A 22,571-nucleotide genomic window follows, 5' to 3' on the forward strand; every position below is an offset into this window, starting at 1 on the left:
ATCTAGCCTAGTGACTGGCCCAGTGTGATTACTAAGCAGATATTGGCCCCTTCTTCCTTAGCCCAGAGCCCTCCAAGAAGCACTTAGGAAGAGAGAAGGTAGAGATAAGACTAGTGATTATACCAGGAAATTTGGTTAAATTTATAGTCATTTTAATTGCGTTATAAATGTTGAATGTTTTTTTTTTTTTAATATATTTTATTGATTTTTTACAGAGAGGAAGGGAAAGGGATAGAGAGCTAGAAACATCGATGAGAGAGAAACATCGACCAGCTGCCTCCTGCACACCCCCTACGGGGGATGTGCCCGCAACCAATGTACATGCCCTTGACCGGAATCGAACCTGGGACCTTTCAGTCCGCAGACCAACGCTCAATCCACTGAGCCAAACCGGTTTCGGCAAATGTTGAATGTTTTAATTAACTATGCATTCATTAGCAGTTCTCAGGTAGGCTTATTTTCTCTCCTTTTTCTTCTTTTTCCCCTAGTGGGTGAAGATGAACTGTCTCTGCTGACCTCACTACTGGAAGAGAATGAGTCAGCCTTGGATTGTCATTCAGAAGAGAGCCACCCTTCCACCCAGGATGATGGTAAACCTGATACATTTGATGAGCTCTTCGATGCTGACGGTGATGGTGAATCTTACACAGAGGAGGCTGATGATGGTGAAGTGGAAAAGACTCAAGACCAAAAAGAAAATTTGGCTACTCTCTTTGGAGATATGGAGGACTTATCAGATGAAGAAGTTCCTGCATTACAGTCAACTAAAAACAGAGCCCTCCCTGCTCCTGCTCTTAATCAAGGGAAAACTAATCAGGAGTTACAAGGTGCCCTAACTACTTGCTTTCTCTAGACTAGAAGAATACCACCAGTCTGACAGTTTTCATTAAGATAACTGTTGAGTCAAGAGTGGAGATAAATGACTTTGTAAAAAAAAAAAAATTGTCTGAGTTAGTATATCAAACATTTAAGGCCAGCATTTCAGCACACAAAGCGATAGCCAGCCAGCAACGTATATATGTATCAGGGACAGCCAGCTATAGTTGGTCCTTCACAGGGTGACTCTAACACTTTTCATGCTTATTACGAAAAAATTACTTTGGAATTTATATGCAAATGGTGCCAGACACAAGACTATAAAAGCTATTGCACATTCTATTTGAGCAGGAGACCATTTCTGAACAGAAGCTTTGAGAAGTGTACTTTTCTTATTCCTGGCATCTTCTCTTATATTTTTAAATTATAATAAAATTTCATGGTTGGCAGTTTCTTCTGATACAGGACCAAGCATTTGTTGTATTAGTTATGATATTCTGTAATATTAATGTTTTGATTCCTAAAAACTGTAGGTAGGTATCTATGATATCTGTCAGTAGTACAAATTCATACGTAGCTTTGGCATTAGAGGCTTGATTACTGGAAATAAGTTTATTTCTCTAAAGGGACCCCTTCGAAGTGTAAAAGTTAATTGAGTTCTTAATATGTGATTGTATTGTGGGTCTCGAGGTTTAGGGGGAAGATGGGTGGACACCAAAAATAATTCCAGCACTTTTGTCATGTATAATACTTCTTCTGGTTTGCTTCTTAAGTTATTATTTTTCCCTCTAGATGAGTTAAGGAAGTTGCAAGAGCAAATGAAATCCTTACAAGAGCAGCTAAAAATGGCAACAATTAAACAGCCTACAAGTCCAGCCTGTCCGCATAAATCTGGTAATCAGACTGTAATTCTAGTAAAAGTATGCATTTCTCATATTAAGAAATTATAACATTTCTGCATCTAATTCCTGGTAAAACTGCTCCTGAGCCCCTTTCTAAACTTTCATTACTAATTTCTTTTACTTTTAATCAAGTAGAGAAGTCTCCACGCCTCCCTCTTAAGGAGAAGAAAGTTCGGAGAATTCAGGAGTCGACATGCTTTTCTGCAGAGCTTGATGTCCCTACTCTACCAAAAACCAAGCGAGTGGCTCGGACACCAAAAGTTTCACCTGCAGGTGAAGTACTCAAGGCCTCCTGGTTTCTCACTACTCTGATTCTGTTGAAAATATATTTTGGCACGTGTGTGTGTGTGTGTGTGTGTGTGTGTGTGTGTGTCTGCTTCATCTGCCCCCTGAGAAAAGTTTCTTGGGAATTGGAACCATATGCTCTATTATGTACTCTTTCTCCACATCTCAAAGTGCTTAGAAAATTTTTAGGCAGAGAGTAGTATGTACTAAACACTTCCTGGGTTGAATTTTTTTTTTAACTCGAGTAAAAATTATAGTAAAAATTAACCACCGGATCTCAGGCTAGCAATCTAGAGATTTAATCTTTTGACTTGTCAGATTGAGGCATAGGTTCTCTTATAAAGTAATCAGGTTTTATTTGAAGTTAGGTTGTATTAAATTAGAAGGTCCATTCTTGAGAAAAATTTTCTTTGCCAGTAGTCTGAAATAGTATTCAAATAAAAGCCTATTTCAGCACACACATATATACACACACAATAAAATGAAAGATTTATAAGCTCTCTATTGATTTTGTTGTATTGCCTCAGTTTGCCCAAAGTGATTATTCTTTGGAAGACAAAATGGTCTGTAGATAACATAGCTGAGAGTAAGCAGTATTTTTTGACCACGGGAGATTAAAAAGGCCCTTTTGAATAGCATTGATATATGGGACAATAGTAGAGAATAGTTGCAGCCTCTGAGTGTTCATATTTATTTGACAACAAATTTATACTTTACATATCTATTTGTGAGTAGTGTCCATCCCTTTAGGACCTTTGGCATTACTAAGGTATTTCATTAGGTAGCTTCCAGAATTCAGTTTTGAGGGGTGGGACATGGACATGGTTTCTAGAGATTCTAAAGTTGAGGGTTGCCCTGGCCCTAGTTTGGAAGCAGTGATCCAAAGTCTCTCTGAGGGTAAACAAAAATCTGGTTGAAGAGAAAGTGATATTTTATTAAGGAAAATACTCAAACTTTCTGACCTTCAGGAGCACTATCAAATACTTCTAAAATAGGAAAAGTAGCCTTGTCAGTAGAATACTTGGATCATGCCCAATTCCCCTTACCCCACGAACAAAATTGAATGGATTGAAATGAAATGAAACAAATAAGGAAAGAAGCAAACTTTGGGTTTTCTTCAGGTGGAATTTGATCTGTGCACAAATATCCACTAATTATGGAATTCTGAAGGAGAGCTCTTGCTCCCTCATAAAATCTACCACAGTGCTCCATATGTGGTGAATACTCAATAAATGTCTTTGCAGAAGAAAGGTGTTTTGGGTTTGTTTGCTTTTTTAAATACACACACACTCACACACACACACACACACACACACACACTTTAGTTTCAGAGAGTAAAGGAGAGGAGAGAGAGATAGAAACATCAATGATGAAAGATAATCATTGTTTGGCTGCCTCCTGCACAACCCCTACTGGGGATCGAGTCCGAAACCTGGGCATGTGTCCTGACCAGGAATCAAGCTGTGATCTCCTGGTTCATAGGTCAATGCTTAACTACTGAGCCACACTGGCCAGGCGAGGAACAGTGTTTGGGGATTGGCACTATCTAATATAGCAGTTACTAGCCACGTGTCACTTTAAATTTTATTTAATTAAGTTAGACATTCATTTCCTTAGAAACAATCGTCAATTATAAGTAATCAGTGGCAGCCGTATTAGACACCACCAGTATCAAACATTTTCATCATTACAGAGATTTGAGGGTAGTACAGAAATGATCTTGTAGGCTTCCTTTGTTCTCTCAATATTTGGTTATTGTATGATGGATGAAAAAAAGAACAGCTCTGTTTAAAATGTTGTAGTTATCAGTGTGGTTTTCTTTTCACTTAATTTTTATGTTAATTTTCTAGAGCCCAAAAGCTCACCTTCAAAGATGATATGTGCACCCTCCCAACCACTCCGAATGACTCCTGGGAACAAACCTAGTTGGATGACTAGAGATCAGGGTGTGGAGGCCGCCAGGAGTTCTGGGGACGTAGCTCAGCCGGTCTCTGTGGAAGCCTTCTCTGGCCTGAGGCTCAGGTCAGTAACTGACAGCCCCTCACTGATCACATGCCCCGCCATATGCCTTGTCCTCCTGCCTGAGGGCTGAGCCTTTTAGAAATAGTGTATTTGTACAGCAGATCCACATAACACCAATAACTTTGGAACTTGACAAAACTTGGCATTGAGCATTGGTTGTGATTCAGTACATTTGCATATGAAGTATTTAAGGGAGACTTTTACTTGCATGGATGGCTAGATAGATAGGTAAATAGATAGATGTGAAATTATATTTAATCAAACTGACAGAAGCAGTGTTAGAGACTATTTTTAAATACATAAAGATACATACAGTTTAACCAGGATAATAGTATCTTGTAATTGATGTTAAGAAAATAGCTGTGCTCTTCTTTTCCTAATAACTTTTAAGGTAAATTTATATTCTTTGCATCTGTTATGTGGAAAAACTAAGATATTCAATTAAAATAGGATTAAATCCCAGGATTTATTACTAGAGGCCCGATGCACAGATTCATGCACTGTTAGGGTCCCTTGGCCTGGCCTGCACCCTCTTGGAATCCAGGACCCCTTGGGGGATGTCAGACTGCTGGTTTCGGCCCGATCCCCACAGGCCAGGCCGAGGGACCCCACTGGTGCACCAGGCCTCTAGTATGCATATAAGATCTTTGGTTAATCTCTTCCTGCCCTCCCTGCTCCCCCTTCCCTCTGAGATTCATCGGTCTGTTCCATGTTTCCATACCTGTGGGTTGAGCGCCTGCCCCCTGGTGGTTAGTGCACGTCATAGCTAACAGACGGTCACTTAGACTTTTAGATAGATAGATAGATTTAGACTTTTAGATAGATAGATGGATGGATGGATGTGAAAATGTTGGCTTAAAAAATATCTGGTTAGAAATAGTAGAACCAGTGCAATTCCTGCAGAACATGAAATTTAAAAATCTTATTTACTTATATCAAATTCATGATCCTATATAATAAAACCCTCATATGCAAATTGACCGAACGGCAGAACAGTCGGTCTCTATGACTCACACTGACCACCAAGGGGTAGACGCTCGGTGCAGGAGCTGCCCCCTGGTGGTCAGTGTGCTCCTGCATGGGGAGCACTGCTCAGCCAGGAGCCAGCTTCGTGCTGGCAAGCGCAGCAGTGGTGGCAGGAGCCTCTCCTGCCTCTGTGGCAGCACTAAGGACCCCTTGGGGGATGTCCGCCTGCGGGGAATGGGCCGAAGCTGGCAGGCAGACATCCCCTGAGGGGTCCCAAACTATAAGAGGGCACAGGCTGGGCTGAGGTACCCCCCCCTCCCCAGTGCATAAATGTTGTGCACCGGGCCTCTAGTATTGTATAAAAGTCAAAAGGCATTTTTAAGGGATATTATAAATTATAATTGATATGAACTTAAAGAATTTATTATCTTTTTTATTTTCTATATAAGCCCCAATTCTGTATCCAAGGAAACACAAACCTAGCTTTAAGAATTATATCATTTTTATCTGCCATAAAAATATCCACCTAATCCATACTATATAACCAAACCTCCCTGAAAGTAGGTTCTTTAGAGATTTCTGCCTATAACACTTCTTTTAACCAACCTGCTATAGTGCCACATGATCTCTTATTAGACTAACTGTCAGACTGCCGGTTTTGGCCCGATCCCCACAGGCCAGGCCAAGGGACCCCACCAGTGCAACAGGCCTCTAGTATGCATATAAGATCTTTGGTTAATATCTTCCTACCCTCCCCCTTCCCTCTGAGATTCATCAGTCTGTTCCATGTTTCCATGCCTGTGCATTGAGCATCTGCCCCTTGGCAGTCAGTGAGCATCATAGCTACTGTTCGGAAGGTCAGACAGTTGCTTAGGCTTTTATATATAGACTAGGGGCCCAGTGCACGAATTCGTGCACCTTGAAAGGAACTGTGGGCCACGAGACTGCGGTGGGCACAGGGGCGGGTCTTGGCCCATCCTCTGTGCCCCCACCCAGCCCCTTCCACTGTGGCCCCAGGTTCCCTATCTACCGGCAGCCCCGCTCCCACCGCCACCACTCCCATGTGCTGACAGCTACGGCCCTGCTTGCAACCGCTGACAGCGTGGAGCGATTGGGGCTGACGTCAGCAGCGGGTGCAAGTGGGGCCAGCGCTGGCAGTGGGTGCGAGTGGTGGCTCCAGAGCCAGCAGTGAGTGTGAACGCCGGGCGGGACCATGGCGTGAGGGAGCAAAGAATTTTTAGTAACCGCCAGAGGCTCGCCCCGATGACAGCAACTGGCACCTTGATCTGGTGCCCCCGCTCACCTGCTCCACCATCTCACCGCGACCAATGCCTGCCATGTGCCACGCGCACCCCCTGGTGGTCAGCGCACGTCATAGCAACCGGTTGTTCGGTTGTTCCGCCATTCGGTCTATTTGCATATTAGGGTTTTATATATATAGATGGTCTACTAATTGCTGATTTCTTGATGCAGACGGCCTCGAGTGTCCTCCACAGAAATGAACAAGAAAATGACAGGTCGAAAACTGATCAGACTGTCTCAGCTCAAGGAAAAGATGGCAAGTGAAAAGCTAGAAGAAGTAGACTGGGTAACATTTGGGGTTATATTGAAGAAAGTCACTCCGCAGAGCTGTAACAGTGTGAGCCATTTTATTTTTTATTATCATTATTATTATTAACAGTATTACAGATGTCCCCCATTTTCCCCCCTTTTTGCTCCCCTCCACCTTGCCTGCACTGCACTATTGTCTGTATCCTGGGTTTTGCATATATGCATATATGTTTTTGGGGTTAATCTTTTTCCATCTCCCTGACCCCCCTCCCCTCAGATCTGTCATTTCATTCCATGCATCCATACCTCTGGACCTATTTTGTTTATCAGTTTATTTTGTTCATTAGATTCCACATAAGTGAGATCATGTGGTATTTGTCTTTCTCTGACTGGCTTATTTCGCTTAGCATAACACTCTCCAGGTCCAACCATGCTGTTGCATAGGGTAAGAGACCCTTCTTATTTTTACAGCCACATAGTATTCCATTGTGTAAAGGTGTTATGGCTATTTTATCTACTCATCTTTTGATGGGCACTTGGGCTATTTCCAGATTGTAGGTATTGTAAATAACACTGCTGTGAACATAGGGGTGCATATATCTTTCTAATTGGTGTTTTGGGATTCTTAGGATATATTCCCAGAAGTGGGATCACTGGGTCAAATGGCTGTTCCATTTTTAATATTTTTAGAATACTCCACACTGTTTTCCAAGTGCCTGCACCAGTCTGCATTCCCACCAGCAGTGCATAAAGGTTCCTTTTTCTCCACATCCTTTTCAGCACTTGTTAATTTCCTGATGGTAGCAATTCTGGCAGGTGTGAGGTGATATCTCATTGTAGTTTTAATTTAATTAATCAGTGATAAGGTTACCAAATATATATCAGTGTGGTATGCACATGAGTGTGTGTGTTTGAATGTTCGAGTGAGAGAGATTAGAAAGGCAGTGCTGCTATTCCATTGACTACTTAGACCTGAGAATTAGAGACTCTAGTAACAAGTTTGCTACTGGCTTGCCTTAACTTTACCTTCATCTCTAAAATGAAGGGTAGTACTAACGCCTAGAGAAAGGCTTAATTTATAATTAACAGAAATTCTGATGGTTATATATTCAGGGTGGATTATAGTTATGTATTTTTCCACAGTAGAACACTTGAACTGTAAATGGAGACAGTCTAACCCCATTATTCAAAAATAATTAAAATGAAGAATAAATATTTGTTCCAGGGGAAAACATTTAGCATCTGGCGACTAAATGATCTTCGTGACCTGACACGGTATGTGTCATTGTTCTTGTTTGGAGAAGTTCACAGAGAACTCTGGAAGACTGAACAGGGTACTGTCATAGGGCTACTCAATGCTAACCCCATGAAGCCCAAGGATGGTTCAGATGAGGTAAGAATCTGTTTCTGTGATTATTGAGGGAAATGCCTTCGCAACTTAATCAAATTCTGTCAACAAGATTTGTAGTGGTCTACTTTCAGATAATAAATCATGCTTTTAAAGTATTACCTCCGTGAATCTTTTTTTGCTTGCTTGTTCATTCCTCGCCCACCAGTATTCTGAATTTTCCACCTGCTCTAAATTGTTTTGTATCAGCTTCTTTCATTATATCTTTTTGAATTAGTTCCAAAGTTCCTGGAGTTTTTTTAACTTTTAGCTCAGGTCTCCTTAACTCTCCTTCATAAATTTCCATCGTATATCAAGATGGCAAGGTCTTACAGTTTGATAGTTGAGAGGACTTTGCTCCATTGATTAGTACAACCATAGTTGCAACTTAGAATCATAGTTAATTTTTATCTTCTTAAGCATCATTAGAGTTTTGGTACTACCCACTGATTCTCTAGTAAATTGTAAATCTTAATATGGTGTGAATGGGGACATACAATTTCTTCATCTGACCCAGCAAAAAGCTACACTTTAAACTTGGTTGTAGACAGATTATTATTATCAGGAGTAGTGAGAGACAAAGTTTTTTCATTCCTTATTTTTACCAGAGAATAGCAACAAATCTTCACCTATTTGTTCCAATGTGTTTGGCTACAAGTAACAGGAAAACTTCACTATAGTTTCTTTTTACAGTAAACAATGGGGTTTGTTTTTCTCACATAATTAAAAAAAACCCTAGACATAGGCACTGTAGTGATATCAGGACCAAAGTCTGCCAGTCTCTCAGCCTTTTCCTCTTGGTCACAAGATGGCTTTGAAGCTCTTGCCATCACCTCTCCATTCAAGGCAGGAACTGAGCCAACCTCCTCTATCGGCTTTTATCAGTAAAGCAAAAGCTTCCCCAATACCTTCTGTACCAATCCCAGCTTTGGTCTCATTGGTTGGAAAGAATATAGTCACATGACATTGCTATATGTAAGGAGTGCTGGGAAAACTGGGCATAGGATTCATTACCTTATGCTCAGCCTTTGCCAACCAAAATAAAATCAAGATTTTGATAGCAAAGACACAGGAGAGGATGGATATTGGTAAAGAGCTAAATATGTCTTCTACACCTCCCATTTCTAAAACTATTTTATAGGGCACTGACTTCAAATTCCTTGAGACTGACTTCTTAACTCACACCAACCATTCTTTTATCCATTCTAGCTGATAAAAGATCATATTTTCATCTGCTTTTAACTCCCATTCCACTTCTTTTCTACAGGTGTGCTTATCTATTGATCATCCTCAAAAGATCTTAATTATGGGTGAAGCTCTTGACCTGGGAACCTGTAAAGCAAAGAAGAAGAATGGAGAACCATGTACACAGACTGTTAATTTGGTTGGTTTCAGCCTTGTTCGGATGTTTTCTGCTAAAGAGAGGAATTCATAGGAATAAATTATTGGTACTTTAGTGGTAACAACCACTCTGGAACTGAGTTTCCTACATAACAGGAAGCATCAAAGTGAGAAAATTGAATGTGTGGTTAATAATTGCCAATTTGAAAAGCTGAGAGTAGGGGAAGGATTTCACCTCTTAGAAAAGTGATATTTTATTGCCAGCTGAGTAGGAGGTATAAGAAACAGAATTTTAGTTCACCCTCAATTCTAAACTTACACCATTCTTTTATCCATTCTTTGTAGGGCCAGAGATCAAACACTATGATGTAATACATTGCACACCTTAGTTTAGTCTATGCTTACTATACCTTCTCTTAGAATTTAAAAAAAAAAAAATAGCTTCATTGAGATACAATTCACCTACCATACAATTCACTTTTTAAAAGTGTACAATTTAATTATTTTTAATATATTCAGAGTTGTGCAACCTTCATCACTGTAATTTCAGAACATTTTTAATTACCCCCTCCCCGCAAAAAAACACCCATACCCATTAGCAGCCACTCCCCATTCTTCTCTTCATCCAGCCCCTGGTAAGCTCTAATCTACCCTCTATCTCTTTGAATTTGCCTGTTCTGGACATTTCATAAGGTGCAGCGATTTTCAAACTTTTTTATCTCATGGCACATAAACTAATTACTAAAATTCTGCGGCACACCAAAAAATATATTTTTTCTCAATCTTAAAAAAAAAGAAAAGTATAATTTTGATTAATTCACACCTGATGGTTATAATTATGTTGGCTGTTGTCTTTTTTTCTCTTTTTTAATTTATTGGGGTGACATTGGTTAATATAAGTTTTAAGTGTACAGTTCTGTAGTATATCATCTGTATATTGCACTGTGTGTTCACCACCCCAAGTCAAGTTTCCTTCCATCACCATTTATCCCACCTATACCCTCTTCTACCTTTCCCAAGCCCCCCATTGCCTCTGGTAATCACCACACTATTCTCCATGTCCATGAGGTTTTTTTTCTTTCTTTTTTCCTTTCTTTTTTGCTCAGTCCCTCCACCACCAACTCCAGCCTCTCAAATCCCTACCCTGCCCTTCCCCCAACAGCTGTCAGCCTGCTCTCCATCTATTTCTTAGTTCATCCTGTTAGATTCCACATATGAGTGAAATCATATGGTACATGTCTTTCTCTGACTGGCTTATTTCACTTAGCATAATGCTCTCCAGGTCCATCCATGCTGTTCCAAGCCATTTTTCAATTTGACAGTCTAAGGGAAAAGATTTCAGTGCCCTTGACTAAATAGTCAGGTATTGCATGTTTTAAAATTCTGTGGCACACTGGTTGACTGATATAGTGGAATTGGGCATGTGGCCTTTTATGTCTGGCTTCATACACTTGGCATAATATTTTCAAGATTCATTCATGGTGTACAATTCATTAGCCCTTCATTCCTTTTTATGGTTGAATAATCCATTGTTTGGACATACCACATGTATTCATCAGTAAGTAGACATTTGGGTTGCTTCTACCTTTTGGTTATTATACATAATGCTGCCATAAACAGTCATGTACAGGTTTTGTTGTATCGATGTATGTTTCAGTTTCCTTGGGTATATACCAGGAGTGGAATTTCTAGGTTGTATGGTGACTCTCTGTTTAGGATTTTAAAGAACTGCCAGAGTGGTTTCCAAAGTGGCTTTTACATTCTCACCAGCAGTATGTGAGGGTTGCAGTTTCTCCACATCCAGCCAACACTTGCTACTGTCTGTCTTTGATTACAGTCATCCTAGTGGGTATGTAGTGGTATGTCGTAGAGCTCTTTGAAAGGATTAAATGACAGATTTTGGTTTCATCTTGTTTTTTTTCCTCATTCCTGCTTCACAGATGAACTAGTGAGCATTGTCACCATATCTAAGGGCTCACCCAGTAGAATAATAGTATGCTGTTTCTCTTTTGTTCCTTTCACTGAAGGAACATTTGTCCAAGAGTCAACCAGAAAAATAGAAAAATCTCACTAGAAGCTAATTTTGTCTTATTTTTAAAATTAATTTTTATTGAGGTAAAATTCACATAAATATACACTTCAGTGTTATTTAGTATATTCACTGTTGTGTAACCACCAGCTCTCTAATTGCAAAACTTTTTCATCACCCCATAAAAACATTTCTCGTCCCCCTTACCTACATCTCCTGGTGACCTCTAACCTGCTTCCTGTTTCTGGATTTGCCTGCTCCGGATATGTGACATATGAGGAAGCATACAGTATGTTATGTGACCTTTTGTGTCTGACTTCTTTCACTTGGTGTTATTTTGATTGTAGAAAGAGTGCAAAGGGAGTGAACTATATCACTTTTTTTACCTAACTAGTGCTTTAATTAGAATTTAAGGGAACTTCTTTCCCCTGGTCACTGCATGACTACACTTTGCAAATGGCCTTGGAGGTCAGTAGGGAGGACTCTACACACAGAATGGTGTCTCACAAAGCTGGGAGAAAGGGACCCTGTGGGTGTATATTGTTTTCTGGCCTGTTCCCCTAATCCTGAGGCAGCCTCTCTTCCTTTTTGCAGAAGGACTGCGAGTACTGTCAGTATCACATCCAGGCCCAGTATAAGAAGCTCAGTGCCAAGCGAGCTGACTTGCAGTCCACCTTCTCCGGAGGACGAATTCCAAAGAAGTTTGCCAGCAAAGGCATCAGTCTGAGAGAACGGCTGTGTCAGGATGGTTTTTACTATGGAGGGGTTTCTTCAGCATCATATGCAGCCTCAGTGTAAGACATTCTTGAGTTGCTTTTGAGACCAGGATCTTGCTTATCTGATAAGAATAAACTTAGTGATTGTACATTTCTGTAATGGTCCTAGAAGAGTTGTGCAGGTTTTACCTTTAATAACTCACTGCCTAGAACCAGGTAGATGAGGGCCTCTTTTATTCCCAGGTAGAGAGAAAAGCCACAGAACAGGGAGAAATTGAGCCATGTCACAATGGTCTTTAACAAAAAGCCTATGCTTCCTGTTTGGGTTCTAATGTGAATAGTGGAACTTTGTCAGGGGCTGATTATTTGGTAGTTAAAAGACTGTTAATCATTGTGTTGACATCCTTTAAATCATTTCCCTTATTATGTATGATTAGAGTAAGGTTGCAAACCTCTTGAAATCCATATTTAATTCAGTGAATGAATATGCAGCTTCACAAAGGGGCATGGAAGGCAGGCGTTTGTGGCCACTTTTCTGGGGATCAGCCTCTCCAGAGTCCCTGAGGTAGGTGATCGATGACCGTGTCCCTTATTGTGAAAAGCACATCTGGGTACGTGATGTCTGGGGACTTGGCACAAGGGAGCTATAGTTGATCCAAGAACAAAGCATAGATTTTGTCCCATGTCCAACAGAAATTAGGCAAGAGGACTCTCACTTCCTGCCTATTTTGTAATATCAAGCTCATTTTTAAATTAGAGATAATTTCTGTGATTTTCCAAACTGCAAAAAGCAATAAACATTATTTTAAAATACATATGTATGTATATGTTAGCTCCTTGTTACAGCTGCTTCTAGGTGGTTTTTCTTTTTCCATATGTATAAATTTTTAGTAATTTAAAATGATTTCATACTGTATCTGTAGTTTATAACTTTTTTAACAAAATAATTAATCTTTTCTTTATCAAGTATTTACTTGCGGCATTATTTTTAGTGGCTACATAGTATTCTTTTACATGACCCTGCAATAATTTAAACCATTTCCTTAATGGTGTTTCTGTTATAAAGCTTTTGTTAATATCCTGTTTTTTTGCATAGTCATTAATAATTTTAAGATAAATTCCTAGATTTCTTGATTAAAGTGTTGGCATATTTTTTATTTCTTTTGTCAAATTTTCCTTCCAGATGGCCTCAAGCAAATTTGCAGGTTGCTGTTTTTCACATCTGTGATATAATGCTTTCACCAGTTATGCTGTAGGGTCATGATATTAAGAGTCTAGTTATATGCTGTTTTGAGAAACTTTGACAGTTTGTAATATGCGTACTTCTGTGCCGTCTTCACTTCATCAGAACACTGAAGTTCAGTGATTTTCCTTTGGGGGTGACTTGTCATTACAGTGCAGCAGCTGGCGCTCCTAAAAAGAAGATTCAAACCACTCTGTCTAATCTGGTTGTGAAGGGCACAGATTTGATCATTCAGGAAACTCAACAAAAACTCGGTAACTTTGTTTCTCAAAACTACATTTCTTTCTGTTGCTTAAATGTGTAGTCTTTAGGATTAAAAGCTGTCACATTTTGTACTCTAAATTAGGAGTATACACTCCTCACTATCTTAGTAATATGGCCTAAGCTGAAGGAATCAAGTTTAGTTGGCAGCATCTTAAGAGAAAACAGCATATTCATCTTGGCTGTGTCTTAGCTTAGTATGCTTTTTAAAATTTCTTGATGTATCTGGGTCTAACTCTTTTTCTTTTTCTTTTTTTAATATATTTCATTGATTTTTTACAGAGAGGAAGAGAGAGGGATAGAGAGTTAGAAACATCGATGAGAGAGAAAGCTGCCTCTTGCACACCCCCTACTGGGGATGTGCCCGCAACCAAGGTACATGCCCTTAACCGGAATCGAACCTGGGACCCTTGAGTCCGCAGGCCGACGCTCTATCCACTGAGCCAAACCGGTTTGGCATGGGTCTAACTCTTAATGTCCAGTATTAGAATCATTAGTATCATGTTCCTGGTCAAACCCATCTGTTATCTTTCATTAAAACAGGTCTAGATCAGAAAATGCTGCCTTCTCCCTGTACTTTTCATATAACAGCAGTCAGGGCCTAGTGTGGATCCTTATCCATAGTGCATATTCCAGAAATAGTGTATGATGTGACCCCACAGATATGAGTATTCTAGTCATTACTCAAAATAAGTTATATTTGCCATTCCCTTGTCCTACTAGCCTGATTAGAGGTTAAGGATCCTTTTTTCTCTTGGCATTCCATCTAATTCATTTACAAATGACTTAAGTTATGAAGGCAGAGTTTAAAAGTAATGTCAGCCTTGGCTGGTTTTGCTCAGTGGATAGAGCATTGGCCTGGGGACTGAAAGGTCCTGGGTTCGATTCCGGTCAAGGGCACATGCCTGGATTACGGACTCGATCCCCAGTAGGGGCATGCAGGAGGCACCCGATCAGTGATTCTCATCATTGATGTTTCGATCTCTCTCTCCCTCTCCCTTCTCTGAAATCAATAAAAATATATTTAAAAAATAAAAGTAATGTCACATAACATGGAATGGTTTAAATTTCAGATCCTCTAAAGCTGATGTTTGTATATTCCAGGAATAGCCCAGAAGAGCTTGTCTTGCTCTGAGGAATTCAGAGAATTGATGGACTTGCCCACATTTGGAGCCAGGAACTTGAAACAACATTTAGCCAAAGCCAAATCACCAGGTAGAGTCAGCTTGTACCTGCTTAGCATTCATATCTGAGTTCCTGATGCCCAGAATCCCTTCAATGTATGACTTGTGTTTTAGGGATCATGGGAAGCCCAAAACCTGCTTTCCAGTCTATCTCGGCATCAGCCCTCCTGAAGCAACAGAAGCAGCTTATGTTAGAGATGAGGAAGAAGAAATCAGAAGAAATCGAGAAACGGTAAGAGTAACATTTAATATCCCTGCTTGGATAACTCATTCAGGAATCCTCAAAATGTCTTCAGAGATTTCAAAAAATACACTTTACATTTTGGATGGTTGGATATAGTTTTAACTTTTAAAAGTGTTAAAATAATTTTGACATAACCTAAATAGATAGCATTTAAAGTTATATATTTCTGACTTATGTTTGTGAATCCTGAGACTGAGTGATACAGGTTACAGTAATTAATATCACTGTGGAAAAGAAAGGAATGACATCTGAAAAGGGTCTGGGGGAAGGGGGAAGTATGTATTGACCTATTTGACTCCTGTTTCTTAGTTTGCCACAATTAGGTTTTTAATTACAGGCCGAACAATGAGTAGATTTTGCAGTTGTTGAGGTAAATGATAAAAATGAGGCACTGAAAATGAAGTCAATTTAGAGACAAAATCAAGTGGGTATGAATATGGAAGGTAAATTAATCAAAGATCCTTTTCTTTTTTACTTTAAATAAATTTTTATTTTTCAATTACAGTAGACATATATTAGTTTCAGGTGTACAATCCAGTGTTAGACATTATATAACTTACTGATTATCTCAAAGATTCTTTAGCTCAAATTATCTGAATAGTAATAAGAGCTATCACAGGTGCTTAACATGTACCTTGAGCACTGTGTTACAGTGTTTCATCTGTACCTTACAATAATATGTGATGTGCGGATGGGATATCTGTAGAGGTATTCATCATGTGCCAACAGATGACATAAGTGTGTGTGTGTGTGTGTGTGTGTGTGTGTATGTTGTGTACATATGGACATAAAAATATATGTCGAGTTGTGGACCTTGTGGGAAATAAGAGAGCACCTGTCAGTTTAAAGGCATTATAATTTGTAGTTTTTCAGAATTTGGCTGAACAAGTTAAACATAATCTTTGGGCAGGGTGTAATAGGCAGTTTGCTGACAAGAGTGAGACTGTGGTAGTGACAAGAATACTGGCCTGGGCCCTAACCGGTTTGGCTCAGTGGATAGAGTGTTGGCCTGCGGACTGAAGGGTGCCAGGTTTGATTCCGGTCAAGGGCATGTACCTTGGTTGCAGGCACATCCCCAGTAGGGGGTGTGCAGGAGGCAGCTGATTGATGTTTCTCTCTCATCGATGTTTCTAACTCTCTATCCGTCTCCCTTCCTCTCTGTAAAAAAATCAATAAAATATATTTTAAAAAAAGAAAAGAATACTGGCCTGGGATTACCTTCTACTAATCCTGAGCCTGTCTCTATGAGCAAATGGGTCTTGGGCCTCAATTTCTTCATATATACAGTGGAGGTTTGGACTAGATGACTTCTGATTTTTGTTTTTAAATAGCTCTTAAAACTGTATGTAAAGTAGTCACCATGGGAATTATAAAACCTATCTGTTAAGGACTTCCAAATATATGACATGAGTTATCTCCAGTAGAGTAAACTAAAATACAGAGCGATTTGGTGAATTCCTAAAGATCTAGGTGAATTCCTAGACTAATCAGAGGGCTAGGAATATAGTCCATAGCTCACCTTCAGGGCTGTGTTCTATAGACCAGCGGTCGCCAACCTTTCAGACCTCACGGACCACCAGTGGTCCATGGACCACCAGTTGGCGACCGCTGCTGTAAACAGCACCCACTAGAAAGCTAATTGATAAAAATAGTAATCAGTTCTAAATTGGTAAAACAATTAGAGCTTTTTCAATGAAAAATCAGACAACTGAGGAGTGAAGAGTTAATGAAACTAGCATTCTTCTTAATAGCATGCTAATCTGAATTATAACCAAGAAAGGGAAATTTTACTGACAGCTACCCATCAGGTGGTGGCCTACCTGCAGTCTCTCAGTCTGTTACTTTGTGCTTGCAAAGTTTGTGATTGCGTATTTCTTTAAAGATTTTTACAAAGTTCAAATGAGGTCTCCAGCCCAGCTGTGCCATCGTCTTCTCGACAGCCCCCTCCTCGGTCTCCACCAACAGGGGCCGAGTTCCCCAGGCTGGAAGCACCCCCACCCACACCGGTGCCCAAGCTGGGGAGGGGCATCTCAGAAGGAGATGATGTTCTCTTTTTTGATGTGTCACCACCTCCAAAACCAAAACTGAGTGCTTTAGCAGAAGCCAAAAAGGTAACTGGTATTTGTTTTCTTCAGCGTTTGAATTTGCTTTTCATAGACATGGCTGGAGTTTCTCACTTTATATATCTATGATCAGGAACGACAGCCACGCAGTAGCTATTTATTGATCATGATCGTTAGAGTCAATGAAATTTTAAATGATAATGATGTCAACATAATGCCATTAATTTAGTCCAAAAGAATTAGCCATTATCTCAACACTTTTTTGTCAGGCTGAAGGAGATAGCCTAGAAGAAGATACTGTTTTATAACTGGAGACACTGGCATTAGGGAAAGAAATTCTTGAAATTATTGAGGCAAGATGGTAAAATAGTGGTTTACAGAATCCTTTAAAAGAAATCTTACACAGAAGCCTAGTCTATAGACATAATAACGGAGTTGCTCTGATTGAATTGGGAGTGGGAGTGCTCAAAACCTCACTGCTCAGCACGTTCCACCACTCCCCTTCCGGAGTCACCCTGTCTTGAGTTGTCTTCTCTTTGCTGTAGTAGCAGCAATAACCACATGGAAGGCAAAGGCGAGCTGTAAGCCAAAGCTGTACCTACAATAATAATAATAACTGCATGTCTTCATCACTGTTCCTGTCCCTGTGATAGATGTGACAATGCTATTTTTTGTGTCCAAGTGTGTGTTTCACATGCATTATCTCATTTCATTCACACAACCCTCAAAGATAGGGAAGTGCTATCATCCCTGTTTTAGAAATGTAGAAACTGAGGCTGAACAATTAAGTAACTAAGGTTACAATCCAGTAAGTGACTGAGCTGGAATTCTATCCTAATTCTGTCTGATTCTAAAACAAATTTCCAAAATGTTTTTGCGGTTCCTCTAGGGGTCTAGAAGCCTATAGACTAGCTGATGTTAAACTTACGATATTTAAATAAGCGGAGATTTTATTTATTAAGTTATAAGACCTGTCTCCCATGCTTTTAAATTTTAATAATGTTAAATAAAATGAAGATATAGTTTGCCAATTTATATTTGAAAGCTGCCAGAATTTATTGGTTAATAACTGGAAAGGGGTATGGAGCTACAAATGCCTATCTCATTGTTTAGATTTTTATCTCCCTCTCTTCTCTTTTTTCTAGTTAGCTGCTATAACCAAATTAAGGGCAAAAGGCCAAATTCTTTCAAAAACAGACCCAAACAGCATTAAAAAGAAGAAACACTACCCCGAAGATGTCCTGGAAGTGAAGGCACGTGTAGAAAAGAATACCACATTCTCTCCGCAAGGTACTGCAGGTTTCAGAGTTCACAGTAAAAGAGAAGGAAGTGTTTAAGCCATAACCAGCATTTCTGATATCAAGTAATTATTTTACTTCAGTTTACCTCTGGGTAGAATACCTAAATAGAATTTCCACAACTGGGACTGTTCGTTTTTTATAATCGCATTAAATTGAAATTATGCACAGTTTGAAAATTTGAATAAAGGATTACTCATTGGATCTTTGTATGTATAAATATAAAGGTTTACTTTGAAAGAAGTAGAATTCCTTTGTTTAGAATTGCCCTATTTTTATTTTATTTTTAATCCTCACCCAAGGATATTTTTTCCATTGATTTTTAGACAGAGTGGAAGGGAGGGAGGGAAGGAGGGATGGAGAGAGAAAGAGAGATAGAGAGAAAGAGAGAGAAACATAGATTGGTTGCCTCCCATACTCGATTAAGCTGCAACCAAGCTATGTGCCCTTGACCAGAATCAAACCCGAGACAACTTCAGTCTGTAGGCTGACGCTCTATCCACTGAGCCAAATCGACTAGGGCTGCCTTATTTTTATTTTAAAAACTGAAGTTGGTAATGTCATTTTATCATCAGTTTGTAAATAGGTTATTTGTTATCTCTCTTCATAGTCAGTGTACCTGTTTTAAGGTGAAAAATATTTTAATTCAATGATCAAATTTGCTGCCTCCCATATTCTAGTTTCTGCATCTCAGCTCACTTTTTAGAAGCCTTCCTCTGCTGGTAGCTAGTGGGGTGAATTAAGTTTGAAGGGACTGGTGGGCAGAGACAGAGAGAATGAAGGAAACTGAGTGGGTGAGGCCCACTGTTTTATGACAGTAGGTGGGCTATACAAGCTGCTTTTTCTTTCTGCTCTAGCTGAGGATGAATTAGAGCCTGCCAGGAAAAAAAGGAGAGAACAGCTTGCCTACCTGGAATCTGAAGAATTTCAGAAAATTCTAAAAGCAAAATCGAAGCACACAGGGATCCTAAAGGAGGTAAGAGCTCAAAAGATTAAAGATGGTAGAGCTGCCATTCAGACTCGAAGTGCTTTGTTGTGGGACTAAGAATTTGTTTCTTTTACCTCAACCAGGATGTAGCTGCATGTCAGTTTGTGAACTTAACTTTTTTTTTTAATGTATCACCACTATCTACTGTTTTCTGCCTTGCAATGTGAAAGGGATTTTTCCATTCAAATATTTTTATATTGGCATTTCAAATGCTCTAAACCAGCAGCTAATAACCCAACACTCCCAGTACCCCTTTGTAACAATAAGTATTTTGTATTGTTCCCTTATTATCCTGAAATAACATTTATGATGATGTTATCACCTAACTAGTTTAATTTTATTGAAATGTTAATATCTTAAATGTAATGTAAGAAGAAAAAGGAAAATATTTATATTAAAAATATGTATTTTATTATGTAAGTACATGGACACAACACCCTAGAAGAAATATTGAAGTATGAAGTAGAGTGTTAGATTTATAAGTGTTGTAAATATTTGAGACAGATATTAAGGAAGACTCATAGAGATATGTTTTCTTAGTAACTTAAATACCATGGGCCTATTTCTTTCAAAATGTGATTTTTTAACGGTGAATAATCCTGGGAAACTTGTGAAGACACCAATGTGCAGCTGTCCCTCCATATACATAAGAGTTGCCTAAATGCACTCTTAGAATATTCAGTGTATATTAAAACCATGCACACATATTGTAGGGTTTTATATAAAGCAGGTTCAATGGTGATAATCAGATTTTTCATCCACATGTCCCAAAGAACATTCAGGAAAACCCTTGTTGTATGGGGGACTGTTCTGTGCATTGCAGATGGCGTAGCAGCCTTGGCCCCTGCCAATAGCAAGGGTAGCAATTACGGAAATAGCAAAAAAGTGCTCCCACAGATTATTTTTTTTTAATATATTTTATTGATTTTTACAGTGAGAAAGGAAGAGTGATAGAGAGTTACGAACATTGATGAGAGAGAAACATAGAATAGCTGCCTCCTGCACACTCCCTATTGGGGATCAAGCCAGTAACCAAGGTCCATGCCCTTGACCGGAATCGAACCCAAAATCCTCCTCAGTCTGCGGGCCGATGCTCTATCCACTGAGCCAAACTGGTTAAGGCCCACAGATTTTCAAATGTCCTCTTGGGGACACTAATCACCCCCATTTAGTGCCAGTACTCTGAATGATCTGCTATTCTTTTGATTAGCAAATGACTAATGAGAAGGTTATATATCATATCTTTTTACTGGACATGAAATCAGGAAAGATGCTCAAATGACTGTAGAGCTGAACTTCTTTCCTGTTGTGGCCACCAAAGACCCTGGGACTTTATGTCTTAGCTGCACTAACTCCAGACCTGTGGCCACATTCTGCTATAAATATCTCACTGCCCTCATATCTCCTCCCTGTTGTTCCAAACAGGAAGGATTGCTCCTACCAAGTGCTTGGTCTGGAGAAGAGTATAGAATAGAGTGGGCTGTCATTGCTGGGGAGCCATTGAGTGAGTACCGTCCATAGCTGGAGTCTGTATTGGGATAATAGGACTAGTTCCCTTCTGGTGCACACTTGACATGGTGACACTGTTAGTAATGGTAATATTTTAAGTTTGTATTTAGTGTTTTAAAAATCACATGCTTGCTCTAGCTGGTTTGGCTCAGTGGATAGAGTGTCAACCTGCGGACTGAAGGGTCCTGGGTTTGATTCCAGTCAAGGGCACATGCCTGGGTTGCGGGCTTGATCCTCAGTAGGGGACGTGCAGGAGGCATCTAACCAATGATTCTCTCTCATCATTGATGTTTCTATCTCTCTCTCCCTCTCCCTTCCTCTCTGACGTTAATAAAAATGTATATTTTTAAAAAATCACATGCTCTTGTACTCTTTTTTTGCATGTCAAGAACTTGTGTCTACTTATGATCATCTTTTGGTTTGCATTTACCAAGCTATTATCAAGTGGTCCTCATTGACAGGAAGTTTATTCCATTCCATTGTTGAACTGTTGTCTGAGTATATGTTGGATTTGATAAAGGTCTCCTGTATGCCTTGCCATTTCAGGCCGAGGCTGAGCTGCAAGAACTCTATTTTGAGCCACTGGTGAAAAAAGAACAAATGGAAGAAAAGATGAGAAACATCAAAGAAGTGAAATGTCGAGTGGTGACATGCAAGACGGTGAGTGCAGGAAGACGGTCTGAACGTGGGCCCTATGTTGTGCTGTTGTGACTCAGCGGAACATGATGAATCTATGGGATGTGGGGCCATATCTTGTGACCAGAGTCTTGCTTAAGCCATTTATTTACACTGAAAACAAAACTGTTACGATAGCCCAGGAGCTGGCTTTATGCCCACTGTCCAGTGAGCTCTGATAAGGGGGAGCATTTGTAGTGAGGTTTTCCTCTCATTTGACCTCAGCTCCCAGTTCTGCAGACAAGCCTTTAACGTCTCTTCCCCTTTGCCTATTGGACCCAAGTTATTACGTCTTTCTCAAGTTTCTCATACATCCTCAGTTCACAGCTCCTGGGACCTTGGTTGAATGACTTGATCTGGAATATCATGATATGACCAATTACTGTTGTCTCTTCCTACTCAGGACTTAACCTACTAAATTGAATCCCAAGGCAGTGTGAATTGTATTATTGTCTGTGTTTGCAGAATTTTTATCCTAAGTCTGAGAAAATAATAAATTCCCTATTCCTCAACATTAATGTGAAAATGACTTCCCACCCCCATCCTGGCCAGGTGACTTAGTGGGTTAGAGCGTTGTCCCCATAAGCCAAGGTTGCAGGGTCAATCCCCAGTCAGGGCACATATAAGAATCAACCAATGAATGCATGACTAGGTGGAACAACAAGTCAATGTTTCTCTTTCTCTCTCTCTCTCTCTCCCCCCAAAAAAACACACACAAAAAATTTTTTTAAAACTGGCTCCCAAAGAAGCTCTTGCTGAGCACTATATTATATCATTACCAGTCATTTTCTCCCTGCCTGCTAGTCAGCCTGATTTGCATGGAAGAGGAGGAAGAGGCTTAGCTTATCAAAAACAATTTTTTATATCTTTATTCTTTATAAAGCCTTAGATTTTCCTTTACATTTAGAAAATGGTCCTGAAACAGCCACAACTAAAAGAGCTTCCTTAAGAAAGTTCAGACCTTGGAGAATAAGTAAAGGTTTTACCTCAGATGATAGCTTTTACTGTGACAAAGTGGCAAACCTAAGGACATAGCTGGTGTATTAGTTTCCTGTTTCTGCTCTTAACAAATGACCACTGATGTGGTAGCT

At 39.7% G+C, this 22,571-nt stretch overlaps 1 protein-coding gene across 4 annotated transcripts in view; it reads left to right on the forward strand.

Moving 5' to 3' along the window:
- MCM10 (minichromosome maintenance 10 replication initiation factor) overlaps window positions 1-22,571 on the forward strand; it is a 40,885-nt gene that overhangs the window by 10,768 nt on the left and 7,546 nt on the right. For 2 of the 4 annotated variants that reach the window (XM_079768404.1, XM_079768405.1), the window contains exons 3-17: window positions 489-827; window positions 1,609-1,710; window positions 1,851-1,991; window positions 3,854-4,025; window positions 6,465-6,630; window positions 7,768-7,935; window positions 9,197-9,313; window positions 11,894-12,093; window positions 13,412-13,512; window positions 14,624-14,734; window positions 14,818-14,935; window positions 16,830-17,058; window positions 18,156-18,300; window positions 19,166-19,284; window positions 21,352-21,465. In XM_079768404.1, the coding sequence (XP_079624530.1) occupies window positions 489-827; window positions 1,609-1,710; window positions 1,851-1,991; window positions 3,854-4,025; window positions 6,465-6,630; window positions 7,768-7,935; window positions 9,197-9,313; window positions 11,894-12,093; window positions 13,412-13,512; window positions 14,624-14,734; window positions 14,818-14,935; window positions 16,830-17,058; window positions 18,156-18,300; window positions 19,166-19,284; window positions 21,352-21,465 (2,342 nt within the window). Of the gene's footprint in view, window positions 1-488; window positions 828-1,608; window positions 1,711-1,850; window positions 1,992-3,853; window positions 4,026-6,464; window positions 6,631-7,767; window positions 7,936-9,196; window positions 9,314-11,893; window positions 12,094-13,411; window positions 13,513-14,623; window positions 14,735-14,817; window positions 14,936-16,829; window positions 17,059-18,155; window positions 18,374-19,165; window positions 19,285-21,351; window positions 21,466-22,571 lie in introns of those variants that run through there. The other 2 variants (XM_079768406.1, XM_079768407.1) reach the window with 2 other exon arrangements.

The sequence above is a fragment of the Cnephaeus nilssonii genome (assembly GCF_951640355.1).
Source record: "Cnephaeus nilssonii genome assembly, chromosome: 4".
In the NCBI taxonomy this organism is placed as follows: domain Eukaryota; kingdom Metazoa; phylum Chordata; class Mammalia; order Chiroptera; family Vespertilionidae; genus Cnephaeus; species Cnephaeus nilssonii.